The sequence below is a fragment of the Panthera leo genome, chromosome B1 (assembly GCF_018350215.1).
Source record: "Panthera leo isolate Ple1 chromosome B1, P.leo_Ple1_pat1.1, whole genome shotgun sequence".
Taxonomy (NCBI): Eukaryota; Metazoa; Chordata; class Mammalia; order Carnivora; family Felidae; genus Panthera; species Panthera leo.
Genome location: NC_056682.1, coordinates 144,961,896 through 144,987,836, shown reverse-complemented (window position 1 = coordinate 144,987,836; position 25,941 = coordinate 144,961,896). Strand labels below are relative to the sequence as shown.

General features: G+C 39.1%; 2 protein-coding genes across 6 annotated transcripts in view; both read left to right on the top strand.

Annotated features, from left to right (window-relative positions):
- Positions 1-13,327, top strand: part of MTHFD2L (methylenetetrahydrofolate dehydrogenase (NADP+ dependent) 2 like) — a 144,894-nt gene extending 131,567 nt beyond the window's left edge. The window contains exon 8 of the mRNA XM_042936196.1: positions 12,610-13,327. Coding sequence (XP_042792130.1) covers positions 12,610-12,722 — 113 coding nt within the window. The 3' untranslated portion in view covers positions 12,723-13,327. The remainder of the gene's footprint in view (positions 1-12,609) is intronic.
- A 6,381-nt stretch (positions 13,328-19,708) lies between these two features.
- On the top strand, positions 19,709-25,600 carry EPGN (epithelial mitogen). 5 transcript variants are annotated; one of them, XM_042934000.1, is made up of 5 exons: positions 19,709-19,751; positions 20,326-20,388; positions 23,121-23,241; positions 23,982-24,008; positions 25,546-25,600. In XM_042934000.1, the coding sequence occupies exons 1-5, from the start codon at positions 19,709-19,711 to the stop codon at positions 25,598-25,600; spliced, it is 309 nt and encodes a 102-aa protein (XP_042789934.1). The 5 variants fall into 5 exon arrangements, with proteins under 5 accessions (XP_042789934.1, XP_042789933.1, XP_042789932.1 ...); XM_042933999.1 differs by having other exon boundaries at positions 20,326-20,415; XM_042933998.1 differs by having other exon boundaries at positions 20,326-20,415; positions 23,982-24,134.
- The last annotated feature ends 341 nt before the right edge of the window (positions 25,601-25,941 follow it).

The following is a 25,941-nucleotide window of genomic DNA, read 5'->3' as shown; positions in this document are numbered from 1 at the left end:
GACACCTGAGCGGCTCAGGTCGGTTAAACGTCCAACTTCAGCTCAGGTCATGATCTCACAATCCATGAGTTCGAGCTCCACATCGGGCTTTGTGCTGTCAGCTCAGAGCCTGGAGCCTGCTTTAGATTCTGCATCTCCCTCTCTCTCTGTTCCTCCTCCGCTCGCACCCTGTCTCTCTCTCTCAAAAATAAATAAAGATTTAAAAAAATTAAAAAAAAAAGTAATGTCTCAAGTTTTTATTTAAATTCCAGTAGGTTAATATACAGTGCAATATTAGTTTCAGGAGTAGGATTTAGTAAATTGTCACTTACTTCTGGCACTCAGTGCTCATTGTGAGTGCCCTCCTTTATACCCACCATCCATCTAACCCATCCCCTACCCACCTCCCCTCCAGCTGCCCTCATTTTGTTCCCTGTAGTTAAGAGTCTCTATGGTTTGCCTCCCTCAATTTTTTTTTCCTTCGCCTATGTTCATCTGTTTTATTTTTTTTTTTTAATTTTTTTAACGTTTATTTTTGAGACAGAGAGAGACAGAGCATGAATGGGGGAGGGTCAGAGAGAGAGGGAGACACAGAATCTGAAACAGGCTCCAGCCTCTGAGCTGTCAGCACAGAGCCCGACGCGGGGCTCGAACTCACGGACCGTGAAATCATGACCTGAGCCGAAGTCGGCCGCCCAACCGACTGAGCCACCCAGGCGCCCCTCATCTGTTTTATTTTAAAGTAAGCGTCTTTTGGAAATGCTTTGGCACTACTTACTACCAAGTGTGTGTTATACGAGATGGGAAAGTCAGAGAGTATTGCCAGTTTCTAAGGAAATGGCACTAGTTTTGAACAACTTGATCACTTTATTATTATTATTATTATCATTATTATTATTATTACTATTGTAAAAAGAAAGTTACCAACACGATTTTCAGTGTTAATCATTTAATTTGATGATACGTATGTTAGTTCAGTCTGCTATAACAAATTACCACAGACTGGGTGGCTGAAACAATAGCATTTATTTTCTTATAGTTCTGGATGGAGTAAGTCCAAGATCACAGTGCCACCATAGTCGGATTCGGATGAGGACCCTCTCCTGGGTTACAGACAGCTAACTTCTCATTGTATCCTCATCTGGTGCAACGAGTGAGAGAGCTCTGTGGAGTCTTTTCAATAAAAGCATGAGTTCCATTCTTGAGGGCTCCACCCTCATGACTTAATCACCTCCCAAAATCCCACCTCCTAATTCCATCGCATCCTAGATTAGGATTTTAACATAGAAATTTTGGAGGTACCCACACATTCAGTTCATAACAATATGGTCAGTCTGACTCAAGATATCAACTTTTGTGGTAGGTAATTACAAGGTAGCCCCCAAATCCGGCTCAAGTAGAAGGGAAGGCCTAACACTTTAACCCAGAGGTGATTTCTTCCAATCGTTTCGAAAAAGTTGATGGAAATTTGCAAAAGCTTCTTTGAGAGAGACTGTTACTAATGCTGTGGTCATAGTGCCCATGCAGCTCATTTCATAAAACAAGTAGTAATGGTCACTGTGAGATCTCTATCAGTGAGCCAGCTGCCCCCACTGTGGCTCACAACATGCTTACATTTTACGACACAATGCTCATTGCAAAGTCTAGATCTTTGAAATCAGGTCAGCTTTAAAGATCTTTTTAGAAGGTTGTATTTGACATCGAGCAACCTACCTTTATAGAGAATAAAGTCGAAACATAAAAAGGACATCCACAGGAACAAGAGAAGTGCCCAGTGATTCTGTAAGTCTCTCTTCTTCTTTTACACCTAATGATGAGATTTTTTTTTTTGTAGTTGCTTGTCAGGACCCCATATTACAATACAAATGTCGATGGAAGGATATTTTATCTCCTGCTATCTTGGGTTGATTATGGCAGGGTACCAACATTAAGGCCTTGCCAGGAGATTTGGAGGATGCTCCAAACAACCCATCTAGTTTACAGATGTGTCACTGTATGATAGGAATGTTCAGTGGTTTGAGGAAAAAGGACTGGGAAGAATGACAGGAGTAAATGACGATTATGTTTCTTTTAAAGAAGTCATGAAAAGGACATATTGTTAGTCTTTTTGGTAGAGTACTAGAAACATACATGGCAGTGATCCTTACTCTGGCCTACCAAAATGGAAACTGGCAATGGTAGCTGACACCCTCCATGGTCAGAAAGGAGGTTCCACTGATGGGTCATAGACAGAGTTCACAGAAAGCAATTTCAAATTTTCATTTGGTGATTGATTTGCTATTTGGTCCCATCGAATGCCTTCTGGGTGGTCTGAGCAGTACTTTTTGGTATTCACATCTGTGAGACAGGTCGCTGGATATATAGAGATTTGATTTAATGTGAGGAGAAAAGTAAAGGAAAAAAAAGGCTTAGCCACCCTACACATACAGATAGCATTATAAATAGGTGAGGGATGCATTGATCTAAATGCAGCCCACCAAACTACTGAAGCCAATGCACTTTGTATAGAAATGTGGATCAGAGTCTCTTTCTCTTGTAATCCATCAGGACATTAATCCTGTCCATCCCATTAGTGCCCCAAAGGGTGCTGTGATAATGAATGTCCTCATACATGTAGAAATCTTGTAGAAACCCCAGAATCAGCCAACCAGATAAATGCAAGAGGAAGCATAGTAAATTACCTTTGGGGCATCTGATTCCTTGTTGCCTTGCAAGAGTTCAATGGTGAGCCATTCACTTGTCAAGGAGCCCTTTACTCTCTCTGGTTCATCATCAAATGCTCTTAAGTGTCATTTTTATATCAACTATATGAGAAAGTGGAGTGTTTTCCATATTACCGCCTGAGTCATACTATTTTTCCAGTCCTATGCCAGTCAGGTTTTTCTGGTTGTTATTCATGTACTTCATTTTCCTGAAGCTTGTCTCCACTTCATTATAGTGGATGTGTATAGAGGTCATGTCTAAATGGCCTGCATTTAGAAGCATGGGAAAATTCTCTAAGCATTTAATTTAGACAATTACACATGTATACTAGACAGGTGAAATTCATATGAGAGAAACAAGAAAATTTCCATCTGCTGTCTTGCCACACATAAGGAATCATTCCTTTTCCTTTTGGGGAAGGAAGTTGGTTTTAAAAATTATTTGTGGCAAGGGTGCTTGGGTGGCTCAGTCGGTTGAGCATCCAACTTTGGCTCAGGTCGTGGTCTTGCAATTTATGAGTTCAAACCCCGTGTCAGTCTCTCTGCTGACAGCTCAGAGCCTGGAGCCCGCTTCGGATTCTGTGTCTCCCTCTCTCTCTTCCCCCTCCACCACTCATGCTCTCTCTCTCAAAAATAAATAAACATTAAAAAAATTGTTTTAAATGATTTGTGGCATTGTTGCAAATCTGACATGGCCATAGAGTACTTCCTTAAGAATGATAGAGAACTGGACAAAATACAAAGATAAAACAATATTACAGGAACTTGAGAAATCAGTTTCTCATCCTCCACCCAAAAATACATTTATAAAGCACAAATATATTCTTTGACTTTGCCAGAATATACAATTTCCAAGCCATAATAGCAAAATTAATGGTGTAGGTATATCCGGAAACTCTATTAGTTGGAACCTTTGGAGTAGTATATAATGTGCTGAAGCAGAAATTCACTATCTGCCAAAGAATTATTGAGTCTTCCTAACAAAGTATGTTAGGTGAGAGTTTGGGTTATTAAGTCCAGACGCTAGGAACCTGAGAACATAAAGTTTCCAGGGGAAATAAACATACAAGCTAGAGAAAACTGTCATGAGGCATGCATTGCTGGTACCAAAGATTAATGATCCCATACATTTTCTTTTATTCTTACCTAAGTTGTTAAAGGGCATTTTGATGTCTCTTAAGTTGCTACTCGTATCCTTCGTGAGTAATCTTTCCACACCTTGGACTGGGCACCTAGTTTCTTCCATCATCCCTGTCATCCCCTCAAATTGGAAACATGAAACAACCTCTGCTCCATAGTTCTGGCTCTAGTCCTGACCTTGAAGCATGGTTGTCTTCAAGTAAGAATAATGGAAAAGATGTCAAGCGCGCCGATCTTAATTCTTTGCTTTAGAAATCTGAAGCCAGACTGAAAAAAAAGCAGTCATCCACATGGTGGAGAAAAAGGAACACAACAGGTCAGATTCCAGATCTCAGACTACAAAAGGATTTCTTGGGGGGAGGAGGCGCGTGGGTGGCTCAGTCGGTTAAGTGTCTGACTCTTGATTTCAGCTCGGGTCATGACCTTATAGTCATGAAATCCAGCCCATGTTGGGCTCCATGCTGGATATGGAGGCTGCTTTAGATTCTCTCTCCCTCTCCCTCTGCCCTTCCCTCTTTCCCATTCTCTCTCTCTCTCTCTTTCAAAAACAAAAAAAGATGTCTTGGATAATAATTTAATGACATTCAGGGACCTAAAACTTTATGAAAATACAACATGAATGTCTCTGTAATTTAGTTACCTGATTGAAAAACTATTAAATTGTATACATTTTTCACTCCCGACTTCTCATTTTGCAGAACTGGCTATTCCTACATATAGAAGTGTGTTCATTCACGGTCTTTCCTAAAAGCTTATTCATCTGGACACAATAACTACAGCTGTCATCACCCAACCTAAGTGTCCTGACTCCTCACCTCCGGGTCACGTAGCCCGTGTCCACCTCCCCTGCCTCATCTACTCTGTTTTCCTCATGTACTTCCATCGTGACGAACTTCTGTCAGCTCCTCTGTTGCATCAAATTCATTGTCGGATCAAACCTCCTTTGCTTTTACTACTCCCTTATGTCCGCATTGTATTCTCTCCTTTTTCTTAACATGCTGGCATCCATCAGATCTTGAAGCTTTTCTGTCACTTTACAAATCTTTCTCTGATGCCCATATCTGATTCCTGTTCCCTCCTTGAGTCACTCGCATACAACCAGCATTTATTACCATCCTACACATTTTAGTTGATGTTCCTACTTTTTGTTTATCTCCCTTTCCTCCACCCCTGATGATAAACTCATTTGAGAAATGTGCCAATACAAAACAGACAGTTTCCCCATCTGATCTTATCTTGCCTCAGAATGTATTTTTTCCTCAAAGTTTAAAAATACTTTAACCATTTCTCTTAGGTTAATATCTAAAATTATTAACATTTTATTCTAGGCTCTACATGAGCAGGACTCTTCCTCTTCACTCTACATGTCAGCCCCCCCCCGGCCTTCTTGCCATGTTTCCAACCCGAGGGAGGCTTCTTTCCACCTTTGTCACAGACATGGTTCCCCCCTGCCAAGAACACTGTCTACTCCCCACCTCTCCATTTCCCATGGAAACATTGATTTATCCTTCATGTTTCTGGACTTGGCATAGATAAATACCACAAATGCGTGTAGTGCTCAGTTAGGTCCTCCCTCCTAACATTCACATTTGTAGTACATTTCATAGCCATAGTTCAGTGATCATTTAGGTGATTATATTTTTAATATCTCTCACCCAGTTACACTGTAAGTTCCAAGGGACAGTGACTATGGCTGCCATCTTTCTCCAGAAACGTTTGTGGTGATTCTGTCTGGGCCAGTCTGTAGCCAGTGTGGGAATAGTGAATAAGTTAGGAAAATATGCAAGTATTCAGAAATAATGCAAGACACAGATGTAGGGCCAGATCATAAAGGACCTTAACAGCCACAACAAAGAATTTATACTTTATCCTGGAGACGGTGAAGATTCATCAAATGTTCCAAAGCTGAAATGATCTACTCTATGTTTTAAAGAATAAACCTGGCAGCAGGTTAGAGATTTCATTTCTAAACCAAAAGACTACTACAGTAGATTATAAAAAAATGAATAAACATTTCTTCTGTCCCCATATATTCATCTCTTTGGCGACGCAACTTTACCAATATCCTTATCCCGAGACTTTCAAATCTGAGTTTGACCCTGTAACTTGCTTTGACCGATGGGGCATTAGCAACTGTGATTCAAGCATTTGCACATCAGGGTTTGCCTGGGGCCTGACTGGGAGACCTGGAGGTCCCCAAGTGAAGTATCCTTAATGAAGCAATGAATTTCAACCGTGTTTTAAACTTCCTCTTTGCTGCTGTTAACATGTGTGACACCCTCTCCCTCACACAACCACTATTAGAAATCTCTCTCACTTCACCAACGATTCTCAGTGGTGTGCCCTAACATCATGAGGTGGGAGAAAGTAGATGTAATTTGACTGCTTTTCTCAGGAGACTCCAGCATACGTTGTGACTGCGAATTGAAAATCACTGCTAAGTTTCATGGATCGATGAGTGAACTCAGCCTGGGGAGTTAATGAGCACCACAGAGGAAGTGACATTTAACTAAATCTGCAAGGGAAGAATAAATATTCATCAGGTGAGGAAATGCAGAAAGGGTATGTCAAAGAAAGAGAGTAGTATGTACAGAGGCAAATCTTGCAACTCAAATAAGTGATTTTATTTATTTATTTTTTTTATTTTTATTTTTTTATTTTTTTATATTTTATTTTATTTTATTTTTATTTATTTATTTATTTATTTTTTAATGTATGAAATTTACTGTCAGATTGGTTTCCATACAACACCCAGTGCTCATCCCAAAAGGTGCCCTCCTCAATACCCATCACCCACCCTGCCCTCCCTCCCACCCCCCATCAACCCTCAGTTTGTTCTCAGTTTTTAACAGTCTCTTATGCTTTGGCTCTCTCCCACTCTAACCTCTTTTTTTTTTTTTTTTCCTTCCCCTCCCCCATGGGTTTCTGTTAAGTTTCTCAGGATCCACATAAGAGTGAAACCATATGGTATCTGTCTTTCTCTGTATGGCTTATTTCACTTAGCATCACACTCTCCAGTTCCATCCACGTTGCTACAAAAGGCCATATTTCATTTTTTCTCATTGCCACGTAGTATTCCATTGTGTATATAAACCACAATTTCTTTATCCATTCATCAGTTGATGGACATTTAGGCTCTTTCCATATTTCAAATAACTGATTTTAAATGGTCATCTCTTTTCTTGCTATACAACTGAATGTAGACTCTCTAATATTCTAAATCATCCTCAAGGAAATCTATAGCATTTCCTTTGCAGTGTCTGAAGTTTATAGGGAAGTCATTCAAATAGATTGTCATGCTAATTGTTGCCTTTCTTCAAAATAGTCTTTATTTTCAGATACTTGCTTTAACCCGGACCAACTCATTTCCATCTGAATCTCATTCCCCAGGGCAAATTCCATGCAGATAACAATAGGATTTGATGATTGTTTTATTTGCCTCCATTGTCCAACAGTTTCAGTAACTGAAATCGTGTTAACTTCACAAAATTGAATCTCAACCTGGTTTTGCCATCCCTGAGCCTCTCATGAAAATCCTGATACTGATCAAGATCTAATGCGTGCTCCCCCGCTGGTTGAATGTTCATGTTGCCACTTTGCTTTTACAAAAAAACCTACGTTAGTATCTGTTTTTCCTAAGTGAAAGAAATCCAACGAGGATTTTAGCTTTTCTGGAAAAAAAAAACAAAGTGCAAAACGAAAAGCGTTCAGCATTTGTTTTGCAGTGAGCATTACAGAGGCAGTGTGCACCCTGAGCTGGGAGAGCGGCCCCACCAAGCTCCTTCGTCGGGAACAATGCAACATCCAGCCGCCATAGCTTTGAACTGTGTCTGTGAGCATCTATGCTTATCTTCATTTATTTTGTGCACCTGTTAGCAAAATATGTCCTAAGGTGTCAGAAAAGCCAGAGAGGTGTGTTTGTTTGTTTGTTTGTTTGTTCATTTGTTTGTTTTTAGGTCTGGGAATGCTCACATTTTTTTCCATACAAATTAATAGTATTTGCCTCAGCTTCATACCATTTTGGCTTATGAAAGTTTTCATAGGAATGCTCTACTTTTGGATAGCAGAGGGGGAGCCTGAACCTTGTTCTCATACATCCAGAATATTTGGCATTTCCCTTAACATACACACATACTCCCTCACACCTAAACACAGAGTAAATAAGTCTCTGAAGGAAATTACTGCCTTAAAGTGCTTCTATAATTCTTTTCAATAGAGCATATAGAACGCCCCCCCCCCCCCACACACACACACAGAATAGGATTAATCTTTAAAAGCATCATCTTCTATGAGCAAGTGCAAACCTTTGTCTGCCCTCAGGGAAAGACCAGCCAATGAGAGATTATTCTGGTGATGTAATGCTTGTTAACTTACTCTCTTGCAGACAAGATTGGGGAAGATGCTTTTCAGAGCATCAAGCGTATTGAGTTTAACTCTTTCTCACATGACTAATTTTAGCTCAGAAGCCACTTCTGACACTTCATAAATATGTCGTGTAGGACAGCCCTGGAATAGTCATGCAAAATCATTAGACTATAGAAATGCTTTTAAGCATTGGCATCTGTACCCACTGGCATTTGCCAATGAAAATTCCCTACCTTTCTTGAGAAATCAATATTTCCATATCCTGGTTGTTACGTAAATAGGCAATACATTAACACTAGCCAGCAGCAGATACAGTTATATTTCTTTCTCAGATGTAGATCCTCATGAAAATCAAATCAAAAGGGATAAACACCCAAGATTTTTTTTTTCAATCAAACTCCTCACAGTTGGCCTGTCGTGACCATACCGACTTCATTTTCATATTCATCCACTTTATTTCAGAGATAAAAAATATTTGAAGCAAGGACTTGGATAGTCAGGTGTGTGTTCATAGTGATATCATAATCCTTTGCTTAGTGAGTAATGTACAGAGCTGATGCAACTGAATGCTTATGAACGTCCAGAGAACCCCTAGCCCACATCAGGTGAAGGCCCATTACCCATCACGTAGTGTATTTCTATGAAGTAATAGGCAGGACAAGATACGTGTGTGTTAGTTTTTGCCAGGAAAACGTGTAAAAAAAAAAAAAAGCAGACATAAGCTCCAGATTTCCAGCAGGTATTATTTTGCGCAACAGCCTATTCCCCTTCCCTCTCCCAACATTCCAAACCTCACTTTTTGGAGCAGAAGAATGCAATGGTAAGCATATTGTGAAAAACATAATTTGGAAGAGGAGTGTCATGATACCTGAGCAGACCCGTGGTTTATCTGATCTGACGCCCAGGAAGAAAGCAGTTCAGACTGCTAAGCCAGCTGTGTAATTTGATGTGCTGGACGTAATTCAAAGACGACGAGCTGTGAGGACTCACGGGAAATATGCAGGAAAATGTTTTATTCGGACTTTCCGCTTTGTTTCTTTTCTCAGACGATCCTCCTCCCCCTGTGAGAAAACTGAGTTCATTTTTGGCACCTGAGTCTTTCTTGGGATATTTATATTTATTCGGGTCATGGTAATGCAGTTGCACGGGGTTATGGGGTGGAATGATGGCATCGTGGGATGTTTCAAACCTGGCTGTAAATAATGTCTCTACCATACAAGGGAGTGGTAAGTCACTTTAACTTCGGGAGACATACTTTCTCCATCTATTAAAATGAAGTAATAATTCAATGTGAATTATTCAAATAATATATATAAAGTTTTTGGCAAGAAGTAGGTACTCAACTGAGAGTATTACTCACTATTACTCAATAACTGAGGGTTATTACTATTTTTTATATACACATAATTCCAAGCTGCTTTACCTTTCCAAGTTGAAAACCAAATTATATAAAAATGACTATTTACCCACAGCAGATTCCCAGACACAATGAATTTTATCCACTTGTTGATTGTGAAATGAACCATTTTGTTTTCCATTGAAGATTTAGTTTTTACTTGATTCTTCATTTACCATATCATTCAGTAGTCTTTTATTTTTAACCATTAATGTTTCAAAGTTAGTACTTTACAAATACATGATTTTCTATACAATCAGTGTAAATAGTAGTAATATAGTACATTTCTTCTAGAGATCTGCTGATATTTTAAAGGCATGGCTTTTCCAAATCTATAGAAAAGGTCCTGGAAGGACTGGTCATGCTAGTAAGTCAGCTTATCACAAAGTAAGGGTGACTGGGTAGATCTGTCAGTTAAGCATCCAACTCTTGATTTCAGCTCAGGTCATGATCTCACAGTTTGTGAGTTCAAGCCCTGCATCGGGCTCCACGCTGACGGTGCGGACCTTGCTTGGGATTCTCTCTCTCACCCTCTCTCTCTCACCCTCCCCCCACTCATTCTTTTTCTCCCTCTCTCAAAATAAACAAATAAACTTTAAAAAATAGTAAAAAAAATGGAGTTTGTCACGATCAAGCAAATTAGTAGCTTGAGTTTTTTAGTAAATTAGCATGAACTAAATTGTTTGCATCCTCTGACACATTCCTGCAAATTGATTTTAGATTTTAAATTTCAAGGGCTATTGAGTTCACCTTAACAAAATTTACCAAATGGCTAATCTGTGCATGGAGAGACTCTTGAGATTAAAAACAATGGCGACAGCAACAGCTGTCAAGGCTTGGTTTCTCCCTTCCAGGTGCTAGGGTCTAGTTAAGGGGACAGACACCACAGTGTGTTAAGTTCCATAACGGAGTAACGTATAAGGTTACTGGGAACCCAGATGGTGGGGCTTTGAAGTCAACGTTGGAGGGGGAAGTTTTTGAGAAAAATCATGCACAGGTAACATTGTATTGGCTTTTAAAGAATTGTAAGGATTTTTCTTATATGGATAAAGTAGAAGAATATTCCAGTTGGAAGGAATAGCTAGAGTGCAAGAAGAAAGTATTGATAATTCATGGCTATTTGTGAAATGGCTGTTGACCTAGCCGAGTGTTTGACGTTGGATAGAAGTGTGGTGAGGGAAATGGCACGTTCATGTGTAGAGAGGCTTTTTGGAAAACTAATCTACTACTTTCCAAATCATAAGTATTCTTATCTCCTCTTGGTTACATACCATGAGAAGGTTGATAATACATACTAGCTAGACTATTTTTCTTTTTGTGATGTCTTTAAGCCTACTTGGACTTTTCTTCAAGTAAAAGAATATTATTCCTTTGCTTTTCCTCTGATTAAAAAAAAAAATTCTTGTATACTACTAACTTCAAATAAGATAAATGTAAATTTTACAAACCCTATTTCAAGAAGGCAATATAAATTGTACAAAAATAATACTTAAGGTCTACAAAGTCTAATACTATAATAATAAATAATACTTAAGATCTGTTACTTTTGATTCATATGGGAAGCACATACGAGCAAACTTGTAAAAGGCAATATATCTTAAATAATATGTGATTAAGAATGCCAGAGTGTGCATTGAAGAAGCATTGTCTATGCTAATTTTGTAAGTTATCTGGGAAAACTTCATTGTTCATATTCACATGGTGAAGCACTAAACCAGCAGGTCAAAGTATGGAGCCATTCATGTGTAATAATGTGGGTGTGAAAACATTCTTAAATAAAACTTGCTGAAAGTTCTCTGTCATTTTCTTTGAGTCTATTCACTGAATAGAAGTCTGCATACCTTAGAACAGGACTATGTGTATATGCTCAGTAGTTCAGATATGTTTGATGATTTTTATTAGACTTGCACTGGAATGTATTATCCACACATAAATGATGCTGTTGTTACAACAGGAATTTTCCAATTTAACAAATGGCGTGTGCTGAACTGTCTATGTCCTGTTCCCCCTTTGTGACCAATAGCATGTATTTTAGGAGTAGTTAATGAGAATTACAGGTAGTTGGGTCAATCACGGATTATGGATTTTTATCATGTCAAACCAACTGCATGGAGATTCAACTTACAGTCTTAGGCTGATTAGACATCATACACAGGATTGTTTATCTAAGTGTGTGAGTGTTTCTAGCCTACTTCATTCTAAAAATGTTTTGAGGTTGTTAGAGTGATATGTGTAATGCAGAAAAATCCACTCTATTCTGTTTAATTAGTTAAACAAGGAGGCTGTTAGACTCATATGGCTCTAATGCCATGGCAGCGTGTGTAAGCAAACCAAAATCTAAGCCTATAAACGCCTCCAGGTTACAAAATCAAAACCTAAGAACGACCAGTCACCAACACCGATTAGGCTTTAAGTTGTAGCCAATCAATAATGACCTTGCTTTGTTTCTGCCTCTTCTGTTACAAATCTCTAGCTAGCTCCTTGTTGGTGGAGCACTCCTGACCACTTCCAGTTTGTTGTTGTCCAATTCGAATTGGTAAATACTCCAATAAACTTTAAAAATTTTAGGGGTGTCTGGCTGGCTCACTTGGTAGAGTATGACTCTTGATCGCAGGGTTGTAAGGTCGAGCCATCACGTTGAATGTAGAGATTACTTTAAAAATTTCAAATAAAATCTTTTTATCATGTTTATTTATTTTTTAAGAGAGAGAGAGCAACATGCTAGTCGGGGAGGGGCAAAGAGAGAGAGAGAGAGAGAGGATCTCAAGTAGCCTCCATGCTGTCAGCACAGAGCCTGATGCAGGGCTCAGTCCCACCAACCTTGAGATCATGACCCCAGCCAAAATCAAGAGTTGGATTCTTTACCAACTGAGCCACCTAGGTGCACCCCCCCACCAAAAAATAAAATCTGAGAAAAATTTTTTATGTATCTCAGTTTATCTTTTAATAGTTCAGTATGTTTAAAAATATCGTATTCTTGGAAAAAAAATTTTAAAAATAAAGATGGCTTTCTGTTTTCTCCATCAGCTGTTAAGAAGAAGGCTAGCTATATCACCCCAGTTCCAGGAGGCGTCGGACCCATGACAGTGGCAATGCTTCTGAAGAACACCCTTCTGGCAGCTAAAAAACTCATTTACTAATTCACATGAAAGAATAAAGCAAACTGAAGTCATGCTATTTATTTATTTGACAAAGGGTGTAAACACCTTTATATTTTACTACAAAGCTATTTATTTCTACATTGTATTTATTTTTTCATGGATGGAATCATACTGGACCAGATGATTCATACAACTTTATGCATTTCCTGCTAACAGATTTTGAGTTTTAGGATAAAACAAAATAATTCCAATGAAAACTTTGGTAACAACGGTTTATTTTGTGAATACTATTTGTTCATAATATTAATCAATAAAGGGCTCATAATAAATGAATATATTTTTGACACAAATATCACACAAAGTATGTTTTCAACAAATGTCTTGTCAGCCAAATGGGTGCCCTCATAAATTGTAATTTAGGTTTGGACATAAGCATGCTCAATTTTTATATATTTTATGTGTCTCATATGCTGAAAAAGAGCTTACTTGTAAAAGAAAGATAAAACAGTAAAAATAAAATCTTGATCTTGTATATCTCATGAATGGATCCTATGAGGTATCTTAATGAGAAATGACACTCTATTCAAGGAAAGAAAAATAAACGAAGAAAGCAAAATACGCAGTGCTACTTGGAAAGGTAATGATCAGGGGTGCCTGGGTGGCTTAGTTGGCTAAGTGTCTGACTTTGGCTCAGGTCATGATCTCACAGTTGGTGGGTTTGAGTCCCGCGTCAGGCTCTGTGCTGACAGCTCAGAGCCTGGAGCCTACTTCAGATTCTGTGTCTCCCTCTCTCTCTGCCCCTCCCCGGCTCATGTTCTGTCTCTCTCTCAAAAATAAATAAACATTTAAAAAAATTTTTAAAAAAAGGTAATGATCCTTTCAAACTGTAAATGACTGCTTGCGATAGTAAAAGCCTAATAGGAATAAGTTAGGTTAAGGTGTAATTTCTTTCTCCTTCCAGAAAAATATTTGGATAATCTCTTCCTTGAGGAATAATGGAAAAAATCCCAAAACAGACATAGAAAACAAAAGTATGGTTGTATTCTCCCACAAATATTAGAAAAATATGATATAGTATGAGCAAGGACGTCATTAAAGAACAAATGGCTGTTCACAGATTCAGAAAGTAATAGGAAAATATGACACAATATGCCGAAGCCAAACCTTAGCCTATAACTAGAAATCTACCACTCTCTTGCCCATAGTTCTTCCCTCTTCTGTTACAGCATTTGGTTTTCAAAGTAGATACCATATTTCTAACACAATTTAAATTAGGAAATACACTGAATGTCAGTTGAAGGCGATTTTGAAACTACCCTAAGCACATAATTGTATTGTTTTCATGCCTTATCCCAGTGTGTTAATGTACCAACCATGATTCTTACCCAGTGCATGCTTTATCAGTGTGTGCTCCTGATCAATTGTGTGAAAATAGACTAGAGGCTTATAATTAATATTTCAACTGTATAATAAAAGCGATTTGAAGAATACCTGTCTTCTTTTTCCTTAAGATATTTATAAGTTTTTTTGTTCATATATTTGTTACCTATTTTTTTTTTTTTTGTAGTTTCAAGTGTTTATTTATATTCCAGTTAGTTGACATACAGTGTAATATTGGTTTCAGGAGTAGAATTATTACCTATTTCTTTGCAGCATGCTGGGGAAATGCACAAGTTTTTAAACATGCAAGAAAAGGGTCTATAGCCCATTCTACCATCAGTCCAGACCACTCTTGGCCGGATAACCCCAACAGAAGTTTAAATTGAAAGCTCCCAAGCAAACATTTCAGAAAGGGCCTGTTTTATTCATATGGGCCCCAAATTCCCCCAAACAGACAAAATGACCCAAAATACATGTACATGGGAAAAGGTGAAGTCTGTGGTTTTGAGAGTACTGCCCCAAACCCTCAAAGTGCAAGAGGAATTAATTTTGGAAGGTTTTTACCCTTTGGCTGGGCTAAAATCCAGGAGTGAGACTTTCTAGAGACTAAAATACCGTAAAAGAAAAATTATTCTGACATCTGTTAAAAATAGTAAGGAAGACTTTATCTAAGACTATTGTAATGGGATCAAGACTATTGTGGGGCGCCTGGGTGGCTCAGTCAGTTAAGCATCCAACTCTTGATCTCGGCTCAGGTCATGATCTCACGGTTCGTGAGTTCAAGCCCTACATCAGGCTCTGTGCTGATAGTGCAGAGTGGGCCTGGGATTCTGCCTCTCCTTCTCTCTGCCTCTCCTCCACTTGTGCTTCCTCCCCACCCCTCAAAATAAATAAACACTGAAAGAAAAAAGACTATTGCAACAGAGAAGATTGAATTGAGCTCCAAATACAGCAAAGGTAGCTATGGATCTATATCCAATGAGCAGAGGGATCAGTAGGTACAAAATTACTATAAGAGGAACTTGACTAGATTTCAAGGGTGGGGGATTCTTGCTAAACTAGCTTACCAGGATTCTTGCTAAAGGCGGGCCAGATATCAAGGGTGGAACATGGGGAACTTGATAATATATAGGGTTGGCGGGGGGGTCTCTATAAACTCACTTAGCAGAATCCTTTGCTACAACTGGGCTCAGCAGGCCTGGTTGAGAAGAGGACTCACAGGCGACTGATTAAAGTACAGTCAAGAAGGAAGCCTTTGTCAACACATAAAGGAGATGAAGTTGGTTCATTTGTACCATGACCTTATTTATGGATATTTGGGGTGCATAAAAGGTAGACATATGTTAGCCATGTAGAGGAGCTTTGGAGAAGTAACTTTCTTCTGCAACTATCTGTAAAAAGGACCCTGAAGAATTAAGGGGGGTAAATAGTAATACAAAGATAGAGGTGAGAAGGGGTTTAGCAGATATATACATATATGTGTGTGTGTGTGTGTGTGTGAAAGCAAGAGTCACAGTCAGACTAAAATGAAAAGTGTGTGTTAGAGAGGTTAAGAGAGTGGTGGAAATACAGCTGGATAAGTATGCAGAGATAGATTAGAGACAGGCTGGATAATTCAGACCATGTTTCATAAGTTAGGAGAATTGTAATTAGAGCCTGGAAGATGTTTTCTTTGGTTAACCCGAGGAAGTTGTAAAGGGGAGCTGATGTTGGAGAAGAGATATGTTCACTTTAAGACACGTTGAGTGTGAGGTGATGACAGAATCCAGAAGTAGAAGCCCTGACTTAACATCAGTCTGGGAAGAGAATAAGAACTCATGACTAGTGATGAAAATTCAGGACTTCGTGAAGTGTGTTCATCACTAAACTCTGATCTTCTTGACCATTATACATAGCTTGTGTCTTTCTACTGTTGTTTGGTAATAAAAGCTCTCCTTAAGAGAGCACCATCATGTGCTAAATGCTTTACTTTTGTTGTTGTTGTTATTGACAATCTCTATTTTATACATGAGGAAGTTGACCCTTGGAGTTATTAAAAAGCCTTGGCCAGAGCTAAATGGAGAGTAGATGTGGAATTGGAATTCGAAGCAAGGTCTGGGATGATGGGAGCTAGACCTCACTCTTTTCATTCCACCATGTTGCCTCTGTCAGTGCCCTCCCCCACCTGGAATCTTCTCTCTTATTACACATCTAAATCTCACTTGATATTTAAAATTCACATGAAACTTGTCCATGAAACTGCCTTGAGAATTTGCCTCAATCCCATCCCTGAACTCTCATAGCCATTTCTGCACACAGTCATGGCACTTATCAGTTCCTACCCAGTCCTGTAGTTATGTCTGTGCCTTTCTTAACTCCCTTTAGGTCCTTGAGGTGAGAGTCCATGAATGATTTGTCCAGTTTTCTTGCTAACATCACACCCAGCCCAGGGCCATGGATGTTGTGGGCATTCAATATTTTATGAATGAATAAATGAATGATTGAATGAATGACAACTGCATCCATGAGAATGAACAGAATGAGTTGAGAGAGAGAGAAAACAATGGCCTGATGAGCATTTCCTGCCAATGTCTAGCAACAGATTTTGGTGGAGTTAGTGAAAGAGCAAGAAAGAAAGAAAGAAAAAAAAAAGAAAGGAAAGGAAAGGAGAGGGAAAGAAACGAAAGGAAGGGAGGGGAAGGGAGGAGTAGGGAAGGAAGGGAGGGGAAGGGAGGGGAAAGAAAGGAAGGGCGGGGAAGAGAAGACACTTTCAGAGATGGTATGACAAGAGGAGAGAGATGAAAAAATTAAAAAGACCGAAAAAATGGAAGGAGGGAAAATTGACGGTGGGGTGCTGAAGTGCTTAGCCTTCTTTCCCCTTTCTCTTTCCAACCTGATCCACTGTGTGTCAAGAATGAATGAAGGCATCAGTGAGGCCACCTTACAATACCCATCTCCCCATTCTTCAGGATTGGGGAAAGGACTTTTTGTGAGGAGACTGAAGAAGCCAAGGCAGGAGACTCTCCTGAAGAGAGTGTAAGTGGGATCCATCAGTATGAGTCCTGGAGGAAAGATCCATGTGAGGTGACTAGAGCTATTTTCTGCTATGAGCCTTCAATAAAGTGGTAGGCCTGTGTTATATGGCCTGATTCACCAGAGCGGGGAAACATCAGGAAAGAGCATGGTCCATGCCTCTCAGCCCAAATGTGAATGAAAGTCACAGTTCATTTCATATTTAGATTCTTAGGATAGAGGTAACTTATTTCAGGTTTGATTTTAGGACATAATTCAGAGAATTTCTCTGGGATCAGTCTACGGATTCCTACCAGAGAACACGGCTGGGAAAATAGAAAGGACATGTGATCTGGAATCTGAACATGGATCCCAGTCCTGACTCTAGGACATGTCCTTTGGTAAGTCAATTCTTTCGGGTCTCCATTCCTCAGTTGTCACAAGGGACTAGATAGAAGGCCTACTGCTTATTATTTTATTCACTCAAGATGGAGTCATTAGGTACATGCTATATGTTAGGCACTGAATTTATTGGGACCAGGACCACTGAAGAAATACTCGAGATGTGCGTGAAAACCCTGCAAAACACAAAGCTCTATGCAAACTCCAGTTAACGGTTATAACCAAGATGGCTGTAGTCCTATATCCCAACCTTACAAATAAAGATATTTCACATTGGGCCTAGCATCTCCCTCCAAAAACTGCTATTGGTTCTAATGCTTCTTTAACCCCTTGTAAATGTTTTCATCTTAAATTCACACCAGAGGTGCAGAGCATGATTATTTGATTTATAACTCAAATATTATTGTCCCGGGAAAAACATGTATCCGGAAATTATCTTAATAATCACGTTAAAAAAAAAAAAACCCCACAAAAGTAGAAATACAAAATGCAGGCCCATTTAAAGTGAGCCGAGTGCTGTATCTTCTTTTAACTTTAAAATGATGACTCCTGTGGTGATTGCCCAAGTTATAATGAGTTCAACAAGCTCATTCTTGTGTGATTTCTAAAGCCAAATTCATATTTCAATAGCAAAACAAATCTGTTCTGGTAAACCAAATTTGCTGGATGGACACAATGCAAGTGGTAACCTATCTTAAACGGGTTTTCAAGGTACCGAAAACATGAGCAATTGAAATTCCTGGTGAAAAAGCACACCACAGTACAACACATTTACATAAGTTCTTCATAATAATCTGGGGCAGGTGAAAATTTATGGGAAGCTCCTACAGTCACAAAATCTAATAGCAATAATCACATGTGTTGGCCGTTAAAATGGCACTTTCATAATTACAGCTAGATTAACAGTGAGAACAATTTGAATGTTGTGTTGAATTTAACACTTTCTATTCATTGGGGGCACCTGTGGGTGGCTCAGTCAATTGAGCGTCCAACTCTTGATTTCGGCACAGGTCTCCATCCCAGGGTCGTGGGATTGAGCCCCCGCCTCGGGCTCTGCACAGAGTGTGGAGTCTGCTCAGGATTCTCTCTCTCTCTTCCTCTGCCCCTCTCCCCAACTCACACTCCTCTCTCTCTCTCTCTCTCTAAAAAGTAAAAAAACAAATAAAAATTTTTATTCACTAGACATACAAAACCTAAATATTTTGGGGCGCCTGGGTGGCTCAGTCGGTTAAGTGTCCGACTTCAGCTCAGGTCATGATCTCGCGGTTCGTGAGTTCAAGCCCTGCGTCAGGTTCTGTGCTGATGGCTCAGAGCCTGGAGCCTGTTTCAGATTCTGTGTCTCCCACTCTCTCTGACCCTCCCCCGTTCATGCTCTGTCTCTCTCTGTCTCAAAAATAAATAAACGTTAAAAAAAAAAAATCAAAACCTAAATAGTTTATCTTAGTGGAGACATCATCACCATCATCTTGGTACTTTACTGGCTCTATCTAGCCTAATCATTGGAACACAAATTGGAGCATTGTAGTCCTAAGGAGATTGGTAGCACATTCCATTTATTCGAAAAATCTTAAATGGCAGAATGACATAAAGGCAAATGTTATGCTATTAAAAATAATTGTCCTTACAGAGCTTGAAAATAGCAACATGGAGTAGCAAAAAATAAAATGGAATATTAATCCTCTGTTTTTAACACAAGTTTAATTCCCCCCCCCCCCGCCCCCGCGGCTAAATTACAAAATATCTTGATTTGCGATAGAACACAGTCTGTACTGAGAGGTGGTGTAACTGACTGCAGTTTCAGAGATGTTTGATTCATTTACAGGTTATGCTGTTTCCTGGTTTGCAAATTATCAGAACTCCCCCTTGTTGGCATCCTATGTAAATCCCTAGTAACTTTGGAGCTTGGTACAATTCTGTTCCCAGCAATGGGGCCTTTCCTGAATTTAGATTCTTTTTTGTTGTTTTAAGTACTTTTACATACACGATTATGCCCACAGGTAACAGGAAACCAGTGTTTCAAAAGAAAACTTGATCACATTGCTAGATAACACAGGTATCCTAAATAAGTGTGTGAGCGCCTCAAGGGCTTTACCTACAGCTCCTGCCAAAAGTACATATTTTTTTGATTGGTAAGAACGGCAGGTGACGCTTCATGAAATATAAATGCAAGAAAGACTCGGGAGAGCTCAATAAAAACCTTCCACCCGTCAGTCTGGGAGGATAAGAAAGATACTGTTTAACAACAGCTGGAAATGGCTTTCGGAGTGCCAATATCAGTCTATCTTTTATTCAAAGGTAGGAAGTTTGTTTTTGTCTTGTTAATTTTGTATCGGTGTAAACTATGAATAGGATTTGTTCTCTCTGTTTTAGTGAGAAGTTGGCTTTTAACCGGCGTTCTTCACGACAAAGAACAGCACAAGCCATCTGTGAATTAATTGAGTTTTATTATGTAATACAGACTCTTAACAGATTATGCTACCCCCTTTTTTGAGACCTGTATGTTTGCTTTCTGTAACCGAAGAGCAGTTGATACATTTTAACCACTATGCCATAGCATCCTTGCGATTGAATTAGTATATAAATGAATCCACGTGCTCTTAAAAATGAATGTATTTCTATTTTCTGGAATGATAAGGTAGTCGGGGAAGTAGGTATGGATGAGAAACTGTCAGGAAACTGTCCTAATCAGGTTATGGTTTTCAAATGTACATCCATGGGGAAAAGAACAAAAGTGAGAATAAGAATCACTTTTGATCTGTTGCTTGTCCATAACTTTCCATCTGTTGCTTACACATAGAAGGAGGCTCACCTGCTAAACATGCTTTCCCTCCCACCCCCCCCACCCCACCCCCCCCACCCCTTCATATAGCAATGACAGCATTGACTGAAGAGGCAGCCGTGACTGGAACACCTTCAAACACAACCCAGCAAAGTAACTGGACAGTTAACAAAACAGAAGGTATTTTCTTCACACTTTTGTATTTTCAGTGAATTTCTTTTTTTTTTTTTTTTTTTTTTACCTTTTGTGAGAAATTTGGATTGTGATCAAAAGCAACACTGGAAATCTTTTAATGTGTATTTTATTATTAGACATTCAACTCTCTAAGCAGGATGCTGTTAAATAGAAGTGACAGGTAAAAGTGCGAGCAAAGACATGCCTTTTAAAAATTGCCTTCTGCTTGACTCCAGCTTCGTCCCCAATAATCCATATGTGTCCCGAGGCAGTTTGTCTCCATTTGGGCATTTTTGATGACTGATATTTTGGTATCATATTTTAATCTGTGACTATGACTTTGCAGCCGAAGAAATTAGGACAAGGCGAAGACTTAATCCATCTTTGGAAAGATCATTTTTCTTGTTTTGTTTTGGGGGGGTTTTGTTGTTGTTTTAACATATGCTCTGTTTCCTAATCATGTGTACCCAATTTTTGTTGTTATGGTGATGGTGTGTTTCTTTTCCTGTATTATTGCTATTACTGTTATTATTAGAATAGCTTCTGGCTGCTGTTGAGCATCAGTATTTTTTTCGAACCTGTTTGAACTCTCAGAGGTGAACTTGGAAGGTTTGTTACCTGCCAAGACCTGTGTACCGGGTGGTTATGATTCTCACCCAAATCACCACCGCCTCTTGTGAAAATTGGTGATGTGACAGGACAGAGGAAACGCCATAGCTTATGCTCAGAGCCAGGCAAATAAAAGAAGATCATGTCAGATACTTTGTTTCTGAATATGAAAGATAGTAATATTTCAACATGCCTCATTTTACCAATAATTTTAAATTAAAACATTTACTTAAAATATTTTGCCAGTTTGAGTTTTAAATGTCTATCCGTTTGCAAAACAAACTCCGTGTGAGCTTTAGGATCATTTTTAGCCAACGTCTTCATGTCTTCTGAGCCTCTGAGCAAAGAGGAAAAGATCTTCATTGGAAGATAATACGGTAGAAAATTCAAGTAAACTTTCCTCTCAGTGATTGACTTAGGAACAGTGCACACAGCACCACCTTCTTACGTCCTTAAAAATGAAATGCAAGGCAAGATTTCCATGTTACAGATAGTAATAATGGAAAACAGGGGATCAAGTACATCATCTCTACAGTTGTCCTTTGCTTTCTTGGTAGAGAACCTCAGTTTGTCCATTTTTAAATTTACTCCAAACATCTGCATCCAGTGTCTTAGGAAATTTTTCATAAACTTAAAACTAATATTCTTTTTAGAGGAAAGAGGAGTCTTTCTGGCACATTCTTTCTTTGGAGGTATCTTCCAGTTCTCACATTTCCTAGCAAATCCTGGTTCAGGCTTGGCTAATTCAATTAATTTAGTCTTGAAGCAGGAAGAACCTAGCCCAGTTTATCATGGGAAGTTCTCACGGGCTGAGAGTTAATTATTAAAATGAGACGCTAGATTCACAACGCCACACTCAACAAGATAAAGGCAAATTTTAAGGTAATATTGTGTGTTCTTAATCGACATGGAGTTATATGACACAGTGTCTTATTGGTGGCTTAGTACCTAAGATTTAGTATTTTCAATATAAAAAATACATGCCTTTTTAGACTTTTTCCCCTTGAAACAAATAAGTAGGATTCTGTGCATCTACTTAGCAAAGGCAAATATGATATAACATGATAACTAAAGACAGGGAGGTATGTTTATTCATAATAACGACAAAATAAAACACTACTGATTCTGCCTGGGACAAATTTGAAGATCGGTAATTCAATTTTTACCAAAAAGGACCTAACTGTGCTTTAACCAAGGGTCATCCCCACTGAATATACCCCAAGGGTGGCATAGGTATATGTCTTCAGTATATCAGGAGATGAGGAGTAAACATCCTGAAATGTATTCGTTTTGCCAAAACACAGCTTCCCAAGAGGAAGCTTCCCATGCAGAGGCTTCTGGACACTTGAGCACAAAAGTTTTGCCAGATGTGGTCATTTGCACAGTGTTAGAAGTCAAAACCCAGATTTTCTCATTCTGTTTCTAGGGCATTTCCCACTGTCTCGTAATGTATCTTTAACTGAGTAAAATTGCCAATTAATATTCAAAGATGTTGTCTCAACTATGTGAAGCTTGAGCCATAACTTGTTTCTGGTTCTTGTATAGGTCATAACAATGCCTCTTCTGAAATGCGGCACTGAAGTGCTTCCTTTTCAGTTACCTTCTCAGTGGTAGTCCACAGAAGAAGAAGCAGGCAATTCTCGTCTTCTTTGGGGAATGAAGAGAAATCAAGTTCGTTAGCTCTGTAAATCCAAGTTTCCTAAGTGCTGACTCTCGGGTGTAAAGGGGAGAATAAAAAATTGGGTGCGATCTTCTACGTTTATTCGCATTTGGGCATACTTTTGGGGAGACTTGCTCAACACATCCTGCTAAAATGAGAATCAATGCTGCCACCTTTTGGCCACCTTGTATCTCTACCTTATTATGTAGCTTCTAGAGAATAGAACAATCAATCCACCTACATCCCCTAATTAGTGATGTGTCCAAATGATATTAACCTAACCTTTGTGAATATAGCCTGCGGTTGGAATCAGCCAGTAGTTTAAATGGCAGAGCACCCAAAGAATATTCTTCAAATTAAAGGTCTCTTTACACGTGTGTAACAAACCTACTATAAAAGTGTGACCCCCTTCATCTGTTCATATTGTATGTCCTTCTCCTAGCTGACTACACAGAAGGGCCCATAGCCTTGAAGTTCTCACATCCTTGCCTGGAAGACCACAATAGTTACTGCATCAATGGTGTTTGTGCATTCCACCATGAGCTGGAAAAAGCCATCTGCAGGTAATTGCAAAGAACTTTCCAAGTCCTAGAGATGGGAGGAGATGCATTTGTGTTTCACCAAGTGTTTCTATGTGTTTCACCTAGTACATTTCCACACACCTCTCTCTTATCTTGTAAAAAGGGTACATCATCTGAACATGACTCACTATATTTGAATATCTAAGGAGTCTTTTTCCAAACTACCTAACCCACATTACTCAAAAATACAGTTCCCACATTAGCAGCTTCTGTGTAACCTGGGAGCTTGTCAGAAATGCAGAAGCTTATGCCCTACCTCAAGACTCCTGAATGCAAACGTGTGTTTTTAGCAACCTGCAAAGAGGATTCTGAGTTGATCACGGGGTTGATTACAGGATGAGATGAAATAGACTATAGCAAAAACACTTCAGGAATATAAAGTTCTAGAACAATAAGTACTATTTTTATGATCATTGGTTTCTGGGCAATCTCCTACGAAAGAGTAGGTTAATAATTTTCTGGATCAACTCATGCAAGCAGCTACCTTTCCCTTCTACCAATGAGGGAAGTTACATTACTATGGGGCTTTAATGAATTGATTATTGTAAAATACGTAGCTTCTTCGATACATTTAACAGTTGGCTTCCATTTGGTGTTTTCCTCTTTAAATTACTTACTTTTTATTGAAATGTGTCATTCTTTGAAATTGGCCATTTCTTTGAATTTCTATCACTCTGAGTTTTCAAATTATACATTCTTTTCTTTTTTTTTTTTCTTTAAAGGTGTTTTACTGGTTATACTGGAGAAAGGTGTGAACACTTGACCTTAACTTCATATGCTGTGGATTCTTATGAAAAATACATTGCAATTGGGATTGGTGTTGGATTATTATTAAGTGGTTTTCTTGCTATTTTTTACTGCTACATAACAAAGAGGTATGAAAAAAATATGAAGTCACTGGGCACTTGTTCACTTAATGAATATTTATTGAGCCCCTACATCGTACCAAACACTGACATGTATAATTTTTTAGTGAAAAATGGCGGCAAATTTGACAACTTCCTACATAGATTTGTTTTGGTGCTTTTTCTTCTAAACATAGCCAAGCAGTAAAAATCTACCTGCAATTGCAATAGAATAGCTCCAATTTACAGTTTCCCTTCAACCTCGTCTCTCTCTGCCTACGTCGAAGTCATGAGTAAGGAGGACAGCAAGCCCCACAAGAGTAGAGATTAAGTGTATCTTGTTCACAGTTATGTATCAGTGATAAATACCATGTCTGGCACACAGTAGACACCCAGCAAATATGTGTTGAACGAACAATTCTAGAAATGAGTATTAAATGAATGAAAATGGATGACAAACATGGGGCACTTTCGTTTCAGACATCCGCTGAGTGTTTATACAGGAGATTCTGTCTACTGCTAAAAACCTAAGACAATAAGCTTGATCCACAAGTGTAAGTTACTTGTGTGTTCTAATTTCTATTTTATCCACACTGGTGATTTTTTCTGAAATCCATGTAACTTGGAAAAAGTCAAGAAATAATGTGAGATACATTAGAGGAAAAAGCGCAAACACATTTCCTTTGTTGTAGCCTACTAAGTAAGTTGTCGTTTTTAAAATGACCAAGACTGAGTGTGCAAAATAAGAAAAGGTTTGCTTGCTTAATAACTGTATCTTAGAATAACCTCTGTTATGTCAATTGTAGATAAATTGAGATAAAATCTGTTACATCAATTACCTAAGAGACCAAGAATGGGGGGGGGGGGGGGGAAGGAAGTCAGGCCTTTTAATGCTAACAAGACGGCTGTCTGAGGTCAAGTTCCTTAGAAGCAAAACCTAAGATGGGGATTCTTGTGCAAGTCATTGGCTGAGGGCGTGCTCTAAAGGTGAACCCTGTAATGGAGTCAGGAAAACCAGAGCAGAGGAAGACAGTGAGCAAAGATGTGGCCTCAGCTGGATTCCACAGGGAGATCTAGGATATGGATGGCACAGTAGACCTTTCCCAAGAAGGTGAGGGATCTTGGTTTTAGTGCCCTGTGTCATCAAGCATGGGTAGCAGTATGGGAAAGGGTACGGGTAGCATGGGAAAGGAGGTGAGAGCTTGGAATCTCCCAGGGATCTTCAGACTAGGTGCTCTGTTGGCCAAGGGCAATCCTCTGGAGAAGGATCTGGCTCTGAGCCAGTTAACGTGCATAGCCAATGGGGGATGGGCCCACCAGTGGGGAAAGGGGACCTGGGTGGGGAACCAAGAGCAACTGTTGTACCAGAGCATATATATCATTCTCAATAAACCATACGAGCAGCCGTCCAATTCACACGGAAACCAATGTTCTCTTTTAGGTGTCTAAAATTGAAATCACCTTACAACATCTGTTCTGGAGGAAGACCACTGTGAGGCCTTCATAAGAAATTTTCGTGAGGCGTGTATAAAAATCAGTGGGCCCCAAATCGAAATCTTCCAGTGAAACAACAAAACTTCCCAAGCTGACTGGACTCGAAAATAAAGGAAGTTGGGATCGTGATGAAATGAGAGAATAAACTTCAACGTTGGTCTTCAGACTTTGCCATCGTTAGGGTGCCATGGGAATCGAGTGAACAGGCTACTGTGACAGAAGTCAAGTTCATAGTCCTACTCTGGGTTTGTTGCTGTTGTTGTGTGGTTATTGTTCTTACTGCAGAAAGACTGAGCTTCATGCTTCTGACCACGTCAGATGTGAATTTTCACGGGAATAATTA